At 45.9% G+C, this 14,715-nt stretch overlaps 1 protein-coding gene across 2 annotated transcripts in view; it reads left to right on the top strand.

Annotated features, from left to right (window-relative positions):
* SNTG2 (syntrophin gamma 2) overlaps positions 1–14,715 on the top strand; it is a 353,789-nt gene that overhangs the window by 306,914 nt on the left and 32,160 nt on the right. For both annotated transcript variants that reach the window (XM_033176694.1, XM_033176695.1), the window contains one exon: positions 12,322–12,414. In XM_033176694.1, the coding sequence (XP_033032585.1) occupies positions 12,322–12,414 (93 nt within the window). The remainder of the gene's footprint in view (positions 1–12,321; positions 12,415–14,715) is intronic.

Genomic DNA, 14,715 nt, shown 5'->3' with positions numbered 1-14,715 from the left:
ATATAATCTTCAAATAAAGACAATCATGTCATAATTACACCTAATATAATACAACTATCCTTGGTACGACTGGAAACGCACCAATCCCCAACCCAAATACTATTACACAAAGTTAACAATACTTAAATGCTTATATGAAGTCAATAAATCTTATGTCACATGATAAAGGAAAAAAGAAATGAAGATATTTTCTTAGTACAAGTGTATACATGCACAAGCGTGTTTCTAACAAAAAAAGGAGGAAATACTCATGACAATTACAGTCTTCATTTCTACAGCTGGTCCCATGGTCGTAGCTGGTATTGATGACTTCCTTCTTCTACTACCCATTCTGTATTCCCTTAGCCTTCAGCAAGCACCTCAGCAGGTCATGTTTTTTTTCCTGGTGGAGTGACCCAAACCTTCATTCCTGAAGGGTCTGGACCATTTGTAGTCCTGCCTGGATTGGGCTGTTATAGTTTCCCACTGACCTTAATCACAGGGCGTGGTAATACTAAGAAATGCCCTAATGGAGCTCCTGTAATCCTTGCATACTCTTCCTTACCTCCGTTGTGGAGTAGTAGACTGATTTCATCTTAGTCTGGGTCAATCATCCCAGCCAATACTGTAACTCCCTTCTTAGCCTGTTGACTTAAAGGTAGGAGGAGCCTGAAGTGTCCAGGTGGCAATCTTAACTTCCAGTGTAATGGAATTGCCCTTGTGTGTCCTGGTGGCAGCATTCCTCCCCCTGGAACTAAGACCTCTAGGCCAGCAGAACATAATGTCATGGGAATTGGAAACAGAAATTTTGCTAGTGCATCACTAGGGGTGATGGCGAGTGGTGCCACTTCCTCTTCCACCCCTTGACTGTTGGACCTGTGAATCCTGGCTATGGGAGAAACAGGACCATATATTGGACACTGATTCAGAGCATACACGGCCTTCTGGAGAACTTTGCCCCAGCCCTGCAAAGTATTGTCACCTAGTTGGCATTGTAATTGTGACTTCAAAAGGCCATTCCACTGTTCTGTCAATCCAGCTGATTCAGGATGACGGGGAACATGGTAAGACCAGTGAATTCCATGAGCATGAGCCCTCTTCCACACTTTGTCAGCTATAAAGTGAGTGCCTTGGTCGGGGCAACGCTGTGTGGAATACCTGACGGTGGATAAGACATTCCGCGAGTCCACGGATGGTGGTCTTGGCAGATGCATTGCGTGCAGGGTAGGCAAACCCATGTTTAGAGTAAGTGTCTATTCCAGTGAGGACAAACCTCTGCCCTTTCCACGATGGAAGAGATCCAGTATAATCAGCCTGCCACCAGGGAGCTGGCTGGTGACTCCGAGGAATGGTGCCATATTGAGGGCTCAGTGTTGGTCTCTGCTGCGGGCGTATTGTACAGACACTCCCAGGATCAACACTTTGCACCCTTCAATCCGGTCGAATTCACACTCTGTTAACCATCACACTTGCTCCGAAGAACATTCGTCAACAGGTTACCTGAGTGTCGCTGTGATTGTCATGACTTGCTCACTTAAGGAGGCAGGCACGTTCCTGGGCACTTCCCCGGTGGGCTCTTCACTCTTTCAGAACGAGGGGCTGGTGAAGATCTGTCCTCCAGGTGGGCACAGCTCACAGACAAAGCTCACAGGAGGGCAGGCGTGTCTGGAAGGTGGACACAGCTCACAAAGCTCACAGGAGGGCAGGCGTGTCTGGAAGGTGGACACAGCTCACAAAGCTCACAGGAGGGCAGGCGTGTCTGGAAGGTGGACACAGCTCACAAAGCTCACAGGAGGGCAGGCGTGTCTGGAAGGTGGACACAGCTCACAAAGCTCACAGGAGGGCAGGCGTGTCTGGAAGGAGCTCTGGGTTGGGGAGCAGAACATCTTTACTCACTCTGTGCTTTTCCCGCCGAGGAGTCACAGCTGAGTCACCCGCCCCTTGTTCCTCATTCCTTCCTTTTGTCTAAACAATGAGTAATTGTTATCCACATTTAAGGAATGTTGGAAAGACTTAAAAACTTTTGAACAATTTAATTTCTTTAGAGAAAAGCTGGTAACTGGAAATAGAAATAGTCCGGCAGGAGGCACCGGGGCCTCTGTGGATGCAGCAGATGCTCCTTTGTCTGAGCCAACCTCGAGGGAAGTTGGAGGTGAGGCGAGTCCAGCAGCTTTTCCTTCTCACCTCACCTCTGTGCTGCTCTGACCAGACAGTTTCTAAACGTGTTCACCACGTGTCTTGTTCATGGGGAAGCTGAACTGTGAACATGCCCCTTTATTCGAGGAATGAGCCCCAGCCCACACGTTGCTTGGTGCTGCATCTAGTTGAGCAGGGTGGAGAACAGCAGCAGGGGGCCGCAGAGTGCTCAGTGCAGGTGGCAGAGTGACGGTGGAACATGCTCCTGATGATGACGCTGAACGAGGAAACCCCGAATAGCACGTGCCAGACAGTGAGCGCTCGCCGTTCTCGTCGGAGGGCTGGGCCACGGAGCAGCTTCACCCGCTGACAGCGTGACCTGTTGTTTCACCCTCTGGCCGCCACTGAAGAGTCTGCCGTCATGAAAAGGACCCAAGCGGCATTTCCACATGAAAAATAAGGTGCAGCCTTTTCCATCCATTGTTTTGTGGCTGCATTAATGGAAGGAGAAGCCTTCCCAGCTGTTGACTTGAAGACCTGAGACTGACCACCTCACTCAGGCCTTCCGCACAACATCGTGATGGACAGCCTGGCCCCCGGGGCAGAGCACCTGGGGTGAGCCCAGCTTCCACCCTGACCACCTGGAACCTTGGGCAAGTTTTTAAAAAGGCCTTTGCCTCAGTTTTCTTCTCTAGAAAACAGGATAATAGGATTAATCCCCTAGAGTTGTGTTGATATTTATGAGTGATTGGTATTTATACGGCTTACAGTGGTGCCTGGCACATGGCAAATGCTATCCAAGTTGGCTATTTTTGCTTACTCAGCAAGTGTCTTCTGGGTGGCACTTATGTTCTAGGCCTTGGAGAACCTGCAGTGAACAAAACAGACTAATCTCTGTGCGGAGATCTGACATCATATCTAGACCACTCAGAGCAGAGCTCACCTAGGGCAATGTGTTTCTGGTTGTCTCATTTCTGCTACTTTTCATCAGGTACAAGGTCTGAGATCCAGCAAACACTATGTAAATCTCTGAAGGTCTGAGGAAGAAATTTGTGTCACCAAAAACATAAATTTAACTAAGTTAATGGTGCTCAGCTATACTCCAAGATGACCCCCTTCCCAAGCTCACCAACAGGCTACTAACACCCCACACCCACGCATTCACACACACAGGCACATACATGGACATGTGCACACATGACACATGCATTCACATGTGCATACAGGCCCATGCATGCATGTGTACACATACTGCACACACGCACACACCCACATACCACACACACATAAAGTGTACATGCACATGGGCACAGCACACACATGAAGAGACATACACACATTTTTGTGCACATTCACAGTTATGCATATGCACTTACATGCATGCCAACACACATGCACACCCATAAAAATGTGTGTAAACATGACAACCTCACATGCTTGCACACATGCACACTCATGCGCATTCATGCATGCATGTATTCACACATGCTCATGCCACAACCACTTCTGTGTACACACTTACACCTGTGCATACACATGCAGCCTTTCCCCTGCCTACTCTTCCATCTCCCCCAGCCCCTGCATTTGCAGGTCATCCCTAGCCACACAGATCTGAGTTCAGACTCCTGGTCTACTCTTATGCATGATTCCTTTCAGCCTTGGCCTTTGACGTTGTTGATTACGGCTCCTTCGTTAGCCTCTTTTCCATGATCATCTTGATCATTTTCTGACTTTCTCATGGCTGTCCTCTGTTCTCCGCCATCATCTCTACTTGGCTTGAAAGCCCAAGTGTTGGCATCACCCGCAGCATCTTCACTCCCTGCCACTAGCATTTCAATCTATTCGCATGTCAGCATAGTGTATTTTACATACATTTCATTCATTTATTTATTTGTAGTTTTGTTGTTTAGAGACAGAGTCTACCTCTGTCACCCAGGCTGGAGTGCAATGGCATGATCTCGGCTCACTGCAACCTGTGCCTCCCAGGCTCAAGAGATTCTCATGTCTCAGCCTCCTGAGTAGCTGGAATTACAGATGCCCACCACCACACCCAGATAATTTTTTGTATTTTTGGTAGAGATGGGGTTTTGCCATGTTGCCCAGGCTGGTCGGAGGCAGGAACACGCCCCGCACTGCTGCTTTCTGGGCGGTGGAAATACCCACGGCCATCACCAGTCCTGGCCCTGCTTGTTTCCCAGGACTGCCCTAAGGAACATCCGCAAACTGAGTGGTTTAAAACAACAGAAATTTATCCTCTCATTTCTGAGATCAAAGGGTTGGCAGGGCTGAACTCTCAGGTTCAGGTGAATCCTTCCCGCCTCTTCCCGCTTTGGGTGGCTCCTGCAGTCCCTGGCATTCCTCGATCTGCAGCTCCTCACCCCAGCTTCCACCCTCGTCTCCACCCTGGTCTCCTCCCTGGGTCTCCGTCTCCTTTTCCCAGAAGATCACTGGTCATGGGATTCGAGCCCCATGTGCTCCAGCACAGCCTCACCTTGGTCTCTTCTGCAAAGAGCCTACTTCCAAATAAGACACTGGGGCTAAGACTCCAGCATGACTTTTGGGGGGACACAAGTCATCCCTGTGCACCAACCCACAGGAAACGTGGAGCAAACTGCAGTGCTGAGCTGTGGTGTTGGAAGCGATAAATGAAGCGGGACTCGGGGGCAGGGAGACTGGCCCGTCCTCTGTGCATATGGCAAGCTGCGTGCCTGCCCGAACCCCACCTGTCATCTGTAAAATGAAGATGAAAGCACCATCTCGTGAGTTTACCATGAGAATTCAGTGTAAGGCATTTAGCCTAGTTCCAGGTATGCAAGAAGGTGCCTTAAGTGAGGGCACTGTTACCATCACTGCTCTGAAGTGCTGTCGAAATCCTTTCAAAGTCCGTTCACTCATGGCTGATGCTCTTTGTGAGCTAAGGCGTTTTCTGCAGGTCTCCTTCCACAATCCTGTCTGCTTTACATTGAAGAAAGCATTGGCCTCCCAGGGCTCACTGACCCCCCACGATAAAAACAGAAAGATCCCTCAACACCCCGGGTGGGTCAGTGTATCACTGGAGTCCATGAGAAAAGAAGTACTGAGAAGTACTCAAAAAATATTACAGCCTCAAACTTTCCCAAATTGGCTAGAGACATAAACCTACATATTCCAGAAGTTGAACAAACTCTAAACAGAGTAAGCCCAGAGAATTCCATACCCAGATCTTTATAATTAAGCTCATGAAAACTAAAGAAAAAAAAAACTAATCTTGAAAGCAGCCTGAGAAAAATAATACAGCACTTAGGAAGGAAAAATGATTCAAATTACAGTGTCTTTCTCATCAGAAACTACAGAGGCCAGAAGAAATGTCCCAATATTGTTTTAAGTGCTGAAAGAAAAGAATTGGCACACAGAAACCTTTATTCGCTTGAAAATATATTTCAGGAATTAAAAAGAATGTAAACATTTTCTGATAAAAAAAAGATTAAGAGTTTAGTATCAGCAGATGTACCCAAAAAGAATAAAGGAAGTTCTCTAAACAGAAATCAAATGATGAAAGAAGGAATCTGGGAACATCAGGAGGGAAGAAAGACCATGGTGAGCAAGAGTGCAGGTGACACCACAGACATTTCTTGTCTTTCTGAGTTTTCTTCTTTTTTTTTTTGGCAGAGTCTTGCTCTGTCGCCCAGGCTGGACTGCAGTGGTGTGATCTCAGCTCACTGCAGCCTCCGCCTCCAGGGTTCAAGAGATTCTCCTGCCTCAGCCTCCCGAGTGGCTGAGACTGCAGGCATGCGCCACCATGCCCAGCTAATTTTTTGTATTTAGTAGAGACAGGGTTTCATCATGTTAGCCAGGCTGGTCTCGATCTCCTGACCTCGTGATCCTCCCACCTCAGCCTTCCAAAGTGCTGGGATTACAGGCATGAGCCACTTCACCCGGCTGAGTTTACTAAATTATGTTTTATGGTCAAAAATAATACCACTGTCTGATGTGATTATAAATGTATATGAAGAAACTATTTGAAATATATATACTATAAACAGGGGAGGGAAAATGAAGTTGAAGGGGTGTGAGTTTTCTGTACTTCAACAAAACTGATGTAGGGGTGACCATTGTGTATACAGAATGTGTATACAACTGTGTATAGAGAACCAGAGCAACCTCTAAAAAGGCCATCCAAAGAGACACTCAAAAAATACAGATAAATTGGAATGCAGAAAAAAAAAAAAAAAGAAGTTTAAGTAACTTACAGTTAGTTAGGCAGGAAAAAAAAGCAGAGAAATCAAAGACAGGAAACAAAAAATAAAATATCAGTCTTAAGCCCTAAGATATCAATAATTACATGAAGTGAAAATGGTGTAAATGCACCAAGTAAGAAACAGAGATTGGCAGAGTGGATTAACAAGATGACCAAGCTCTAATGAAGAAGCTTACTTCAAAGATAACCATGTAGATGGTTTAAAAGTAAATGAGTAAAAAGAGATAAATCATGTAACCTTGATCAAAGGAAAGCAGGAGTAGCTCTATTATCAGATAAAGGAGACTTCAGAGAAAATAAAATGACTAGATGCAGAGAGAGTGGCGTTACAGGATGATAAGAGGCTCCGTCCACTGAGAAGACCCAGCCATCCTGAGTGATATTCACAAAACAACGGGGCTGCAAACTATGAGAAGCAAAAACTGTGAACTGAAAAATAACAGAAAAATCTACAATTATGGTGAAAGGCCTCAACACTCCTTCTCAACAGTTGACAGACAACTAGCTAAAATATCAGCAAATATATAGAAGAATTCAACAGTACCATCAACTAAAAGAATCTAGTAAATATTTATGGAATCCCCCACCACATACTACAGGATAATAAACACTATTTTCAAGTGTCCATGCAACTTTTAGCAGGATCAGCCATATCTGGGGGCATAAACAAGCATCAACCAATTTGTAAGAACTGAAAACATACAAAGAATGTTATCTAATTAAAATGGAAACAAATTTGAAATCAACCACAGAAAGATAATAGGAAATTCTCCAAACACTTAGATACTGCACACTTATAAATAAGCAATGTGTCAAACATGCAGTTTCAAGGCAAATAAAAAAATAATGAGGATATGAAAATGAGAACCCTGTAATGTATCAAAGTTTGTGAAACATAGCTGAATCAGGGCTGCACAGGAAATTTACGGCATTAACAGCATGCATTCATTAGAGAAGAGGAAATGTCTAAAAACTGTAGGCTTCTGCCTCAATTAACTAGAAACAGAAGAGCAAAATAAACCCCAGGGAAGGGCAGATATCAGTAAAATCGAAAACAGAAAAACAGAGGAAACCAGTGAAACAGTGAAACAAAGAGCTGTTTCTTTGAAGATTTCATTAAATTTGGCAAATGTTTAGAAGAAAGACACAAAAAAAGAGAAAAGGAGAAGACAAAAATTGAGAATATAATAAATGAAATGGGGTATCACTACAGACTGTAAACTTCGACAGGATAATGAAAATACAACGAATAACTCTACACATATAAATCTTGCAACTTAAACCGAAGAGACTGTTTCCTCGTAAACCACGAACTGCCACAATTCCATCACTATAGTCTTGGGAACCTTATCATTACTAGGAAAACTGTATTTGTGGCTTAAAAACTTTCAGAATGAAATGTTTAGTTCAGATGACTTCACTGGAGAATTCTATCAAATGTCAAAGAGAACACCAATATCGTCTCTATAATATCTTCTAGAAGAAAAAAGGAGGAAACACAAGTTTTTGAAGCAAGCATTACCCTTATACCAAAAGCAGTCAAAAACACTCCAGAAAATAAACTGCAGACCAATATTCTCCATGAATACAGAAACGAAATCTTCAAGAAAACACTAGATGACCTATGCTTGGCAGATGCACACCTGCTGTTATTTCTCTTATGTCTGACTCCAGTTCCTTTTCCAGGCTGCTTGCTTTACTGCCCACTCTTGGGAGAGCATTTTCCTTAATGGAAATGAGCAAATCAAAGGGGGCAAGTTGCCTCTCATCTCCTGAAGTTACAGCATCTCACCTGAGCAGCACGACTGTGGCATCTTGTTCTTGGTGTTCAGAACACAGAAAAGAAATCTTGTCTTGGCCAGCATGGTGGCTCACTCCTGTAATCCCAGCACTTTCTTGTCTCGGCCAGGTGTGGTGGTTCATGCCTGTAATCCCAGCACTTTGGGAGGCCTAGGCAGATGTATCACGGAGTTCAGAAGTTTGAGAGCAGCCTGGTTCAGCATGGTAAAACCCCATCTCTACTAAAAATACAAAAATTAGGCAAGTGTGGTAGGGGATGCCTGTAATCCCAGCTACTCGGGAGGCTGAAGCAGGACAATCACTTGAACCTGGGAGGTGGAGGTTGCAGTGAGCCAAGATCATGCCACTGCACTCCAGCCTGGGCAATAAGAGTGAAACTCTGTCTCAAAAAAAAAAAAAAAAAACATATATATATATGTGTGTGTGTATAAATATGTATGTATAAATATATGTGTGTATATATATAAATATATGTGTGTGTGTATATATATGGTTTTATCTCTGGTATTGTTAGTGTTTTTTTTTTTTTTAACTCTCCAGGTAATTCTATGCTTTATATTTTTGATAGTTTTTGTACATATTGATTTCTCTGTGCTATTGCTCTTAATTTATTTTATTCCAAAAGCTGAACTTCAAAACCATTTACTTTAAGCTTTCATTAATAAGACCGCATTTGATATTTTCATATAAAAAGTTCTGAAACTATCTATTTTATGTTTCGGTCAGTTGTGGAAGTAGGTACTTAGAACTTTTTTTTTTTTTTTTCTTGAACCCATTAATTGATTCAGAAGCTTTGCTGTAAGCCCAGAGCTGTGGTCTACAATTGGTCATTTTTCGATGGGTCACCATATAATGTGCTGGAGATAAAGTTCAGTCCCATCTTCAGCCAAACCATGAAGTGTTCTGCATATACCTTTTCTCCGTAATTTCATCAGTAGATCAAATGTTGTCCTAGTAAAGTCGTTCCTGCGGCCTCGACATCTTGGAGAATTCCAAATGACGACACCAAATGAGTTATGTGGACATTTTCTCCCTGAGTTACATGAAAATGTTTAAATTACTAATTTTATCAAAATGCGCTGGGCAGTCTATGAGGATGTCTTTCAAGAAACCAGTACACAAAAATAAACATTCCCATACTCCCTCTGATGTGGGAAGTGGGCCATGAGGCAACCCTTCCTTCAGGATTTGGGGCATGTGTGCCAATGAGAGTTTCTTCCAAGGCATCAAGGGAAAATTGCAAACATAGAGGAAGCCTGGAAATAATCCCACATGTCACTCATTCACTAGGTTGAAAGAACTGTGTTTGCAAAGTTCTATGATAAGACTGTTTTGTGGGAGTTGTATGTACAGCAGTAATGAGGAAACAGATTTTTTTAAAAATTGCTTCAAGTTCTAAAAATGCAAATGATGAGACACTTCTGTGTGTCTGGGAAGATATTGATTGATTAATTCTGAAAATGAGATTTTGTGTAGCCAGAGGTTCCTTAGACGAAAGCTTTCTCTTTTTCCTCCATCCTAAGCCCCTTTGGAGATTATGCAGATGTGTTGTGTGCTTATGTAGCCGTCTGGAGTAACTGGCCTGTGCCGTAAAGACGGACTCTAATTACTGAATGTGTGTGCATTGCCATTCAGCGGTAGCCACTGATGTTTACAGTTTCTACAGATCCTATGATGATAGCTACTTAGTCTACATAAAATATAGCAGTTACCCTTGGAATACTTTCGTTTCCTATTTTATAATCGCTAGATTTAAATTCTAGAGCTTGAGTAGCTTTCAAATCTGAGCTGTGAGAATGTCACCTCCTGTGGACTTTCACGTAGAACCTTAATCCTCCTCACACTCTGGGTCAGATTCATGGAAGGTGAGCAGGGGGAGCTGGCTGGGACCGTGCTTTTCAGCCACCACTCATTGTGATCTGCTCTTGTATTCTCATCGCAAAGCCAACGGTGTGTAGAGTATTCGTGACCGCCGGCTGTGTTGTGGCGTTGGCTGGACCCCCAGTTATCATGGAAGGGTCAGGAGCTGTGTGAAGCCCAAGACAGATGGGTCCTTCCAGCCTTTTGCCCCCCTCCCCCCATCCCCACCACCACACCCCCAGCACCTGCTCTCCCTATGAGGGGAGGGACAGGGACTTGAGCTACTCTGTTTGTGACGATCTCTAAGGAAAGGTTGACAGGCGTGAAGATATTGAAGGCACGCAGTCAGCTATTCAGGAAAAGGACAATAGCAGAACAAGAGATAAGTGAGGAAGAACCTCCCAAGCTATGCAGCCACAGGGCCGAGCACGGCAGGCGCGGGGGGCAGTGTGGGTCTTGTCAGGCAGCGTGGGCAGCCCATGGAGTGCAGCCATGGCAGGAATGAGACCTGAGATCTGAGACCTGACTGACTCCAGCCCGCCTCGGTCAGGGTGTGTCTGAGTGTGTAACCCATGCACTGTCAGCCGTGTGCTGTGTGTGTGAGCCACACTGTGTGTGTCAGCCATGTGCTGTGTGTGAGCCACATGCTGTGTGTGTCAGAGCAGTGCACTGTGAGCCAAACTGTGTGTGTGCACGTGTGTATGCCATGCACCGTGTGTCAGAGAGCTGTGTGCTGTGTGTGTGCCCTGAACTGTGTGTGTGCGTGTGTAAACCGCATGCTGTGTGAGACCTGTAGGCTGTGTGGGTGTGAGCCGCACATTGTGGGTGTGTGTGTGTGTGATGTGAGAGTCGTACACTGTGTGGTGCATGTCGTGTGCTGTGTGTGTGGTGTGTGAGCCATGAGCTCTGTGTGGGGGGGTTGTTTGTGTGTGCGTGAACCATGCACTGTGTGTATGTGGTGTGTGAGCCATGTGCTCTGTGTGTGGGGGGGGTGTGAGCCATGCATTGTGTGTCTGTGTGTGTGTCTGTGTCTGTGGTGGGTGAGCCGTGCATTGTGTATGTGTGTGGTATGTGAACTGTGCACTGTGTGTGTGCGAGCCATGCATTGTGTGTGTATGTGTATGTGTGGTGTGCAAGCCGTGCATTGTGTGTGGTGTATAAACCATGCACTCTGTATGTGTGTATATATGGTGTTAGCCGTGCACTGTGACTGTGTGTGTGGTGTATGTGCCGTGTATTTTGTGTGTGTGTGTGTGTGTATGCGTGTATGTGAGAGAGAGAGAAAAGGAGGGAAAGAGAGAGAGTGTAGGCATCAAGCACCCCTTTCCCACAAGAGTAACGTGTTTGGATGCCAAAGGGCCATGGCCAACCTGGCTCAGAGACAGGCCCAGAACCCATGGCTCTATTTATCCAACTCATATCGATGGCTCCAATTCTCTTCTAAATGGGAACATTTTACCTGCAGATTTATTACAGAGATTGTTAAAAATAACTTTTACCAAGTTATTAGGGTTCATGCTTCTTTTGTCTTGAGTCACATGAAAACATTTAAAGCACAAATCTCGCTTTCACCCAACATGGCTGCGAGTGCACTGGCAGGTGTTCACGGGCTCCGCAGCCTGAAGCCCAGAGACCTTCAGGGCAGAGACCAGGGGCAGAGAGCCCAGGCTTCCCCTCAGGAGTGTCACGTGCTGGTCCAGGCCGCCCTCACACAAACCATCCACGGCGGTGAGATGTGCTGCAGACTGTGGGACTTCTCGCACTGTGTGACCGATGTCATTTTTGTGTGGTTTTGGCGGTATCCCTGCTGTACTGTTCTGCTGCTTGGTGATGCTGTAAATTGTACTGCTCTTCAGAATTTTCTCATGAAGTGCCGCGTCTAGCTCCTGCCGGAACATGCTGTGGGCCTCATGCAAAGAAAAGTGAGCATATTACCCACTAGGTATAATGAGCTAGCAGGAGGAAAATTCAGTGGTTTACTGTGTTTTCACATATGCATTGGAGAATAGAGATTGGCTGGGCTCTGTGCATTTGTTCTGAGTTAGAGCAGTACCAGCAAACACTCCCCTCCTTACAGAGCTGGAAATATTTGCCTCTCGATGAAAAGCAAGAAAGAACTCCCTGTACGCAGTTGTTCCTGCGGGTATCCCGGGACCCTGACCCTGCTTCCTTCTGTTTTGTTCCCTGTAACTTTCATGTTAGAGCATTTTATAATTTTTGACCAAAGACGGGTTAATATTGCACCTACTTAATTAAAGTTAAACAGCATTATTAAAGAATGTTTTCTCAAAATTAATACTTTTTTCTAGTCCAGAACATACATGTGCAGCTGGCAAGGAGAGGCGCTGTGTTTCACGGTGGATTTCGCGTTGGGATTTACCTGTTTTGAGAGTAAGACAAAGGTAAGAGGCTGAGCAGGCATCCATGCCGCCCCATTGCCATGTGCTTGGTTACATTCCGTGGACGTTAACACTCATGCCTGTCTGATAGAAGCCACCACCCCTGCTGGATTGTGTGTTGTGCAGAGGCCATGCTTTCATAGACTGTCTTCTTTTTTCCTGATAGCTGAGGGACCCAGGATTTCCACAAGCCCTGAGGGTGTCTGGCCAGCAGGATTCACAGCAGGGTCAGTTGGGTGGACAGGGAAGTTGAAGATGCCGCTGCTAAGGAGGGACCCACAACACTTGAGTAAATGCTTTGAAAAAAACACTCCTCGTTGCCTGCCTTCTACCTGAACATTCGTGGTAACCGTGAACAGCGCCTGTGCCTGGGGGAGTTTATGGAGGGCGCATGCCAGGAATATACAGCTGCCGCTAGGAAGGGAGTGAGACCCATTTCCACCCGCATCTGAGTATTCTCCTAACTACATAAGTGTTAAGGAAATGCTTTGCGAGGACAATCCACTGTTTCGTCATATAATGTTTTTCAAAATCGACTCTCTGTGTTAATTAAGAATGAATGAAATGGAAAGTGTTGGTAGGATAAATAGGGTGGTTAAAAAAAATTTTCAACAAATTGAGCTGAAAGACCTAATTGTCTTTTATTAGCAATCCCGAATCAGGCAGCATCCCCTTTACAAAATAGAGCCCCGTTCGTTTTCTCATCGTCATTTCCTGACTTCCGTGTTCAGGAACCTTTGGGTGCTCTCTGCAGTGAATTGGTCATTGAATCTGTAGGTTAAGGAGCACTGGGAACTGCGCCTTCTTTCTGAGAAGCCGCCCTCGCTGCGTGGCCTCTCCACAGAAAGCAAGACAAAAACCCCTTCCTGGGCAGGGTCTCAAACTGGTGGTTTTGCCCCCGAGGGACACTTGGACATGTCTGGAGGCATTTTCTATTGTCAGGACTTGGTGGGGGTTTCTGCTGATATCCAGGGCACCTGGAGAGTGGAGCCCAGGGATGCTGCTCGGGGCACAGGGCCCTGCACGGGGCATCTTCGGGGCCTACTGGTCAATAGTGTGGAAGTTGAGAAACGCCGGCTAGGGCCGTGGGCTATTCCCTTTACAGAATTCCAGGGCCAGAAAACGTAATGGGGTCATTGTTCCCCTCCAAGGGCACATACCATGTTTGTAATGACAATAGCAAATATTTGCATAAGCGCTGAATAAAAAGAAGGGATTTCACATCTGCCCTCCAGTGTCCAGGTTCATAATTCTATGGACCCTAAAGTCACAGAGTGAGAAGTAGCTTCCCGGTTCCGCTTAGGTGTTTTCCCGCTGTCCCTGGCCTGCCATATGGACCTGCCGGTTCCAGGCTAGGTGACTTGCTCTGAGTGTTATTTGGAAGCCAGATCTGTGTAACCTCACTGTGCATGTCCTTCTGAGATAAGGGAGGTCATGAAGTAACTATTCAAGTGTAAGGACACACTCTCCATACAGCTTCTTAAATAGAACACCTGATTTGTAACTTCTGCTTCTTGCTCTGTGTTGGAAGTAATGAAGTATTCCAGGTAATCTGAGGGGAGACTCCAAAGTCTGCTTTAGAGCAGGTTTGCATAGCCCCCTCACTGCAGCCCCTGGGGTCCTGTGTGTCCCTCCTCTGGAAGGAGCCTGGGAGCTCCTCCTTTCCGGGAGAGAAACACTGGCCCACCGTCCCCGTTGCCTGGGTCAGCATTCACCAGGGGCGTCTCTCTGTGCCTGTGGTGCTGAGGGTAATGTACTTACAGGCCCTTCCCAGCCAGCACCTCTCACCCATGCCCGGGGCTCAGCACAGTGTCCAGAAGTCACGAGTCTCCCCGTTGTGATTCTGCCAGAAGGTCTCACCATAGGAAGATCCAACTGAGTCTGCAAAAATGAAAAGAACATCCATCACCACGTTTAGCCAAGCCCTGAGCCTTGTACCTGCAGGGGCTGATTTTCACCTGGAGTGGCCGCAGGGCTCTCGGGGTGGGAGCGATGTTTGTGAGTTTCCAGGCTGTTGCTCAACGTGATGGCACATTTCCTACCTTCGTTTCCCCGGTGAGTTTCCTTTCTTCCTGGGCTGCCCTGTGCCTTTCCTCCTCGAGGGCCTTTCCTGGAGCCTCTTCCCATTTCCCTGGTGTGGGAATGATGCCAGGCACAGTCAGGCAGAGCTGGGCTTGGGGCCTCACAGGGCACTTCCTATCATTTCAGACAGAACTATCTCCAGAGTCAGCCCTAAAATTAATGCAGTCAACTTTTAAAATAGCTGTAATTTGTTTCTTAATGCTGTGCAAAATGCAGTTGTGA

The sequence above is a fragment of the Trachypithecus francoisi genome, unplaced genomic scaffold (genome assembly GCF_009764315.1).
Source record: "Trachypithecus francoisi isolate TF-2019V2 unplaced genomic scaffold, Tfra_2.0 Lachesis_group17, whole genome shotgun sequence".
NCBI lineage: Eukaryota > Metazoa > Chordata > Mammalia > Primates > Cercopithecidae > Trachypithecus > Trachypithecus francoisi.
This window is presented reverse-complemented; position numbering and strand designations above follow the sequence as displayed.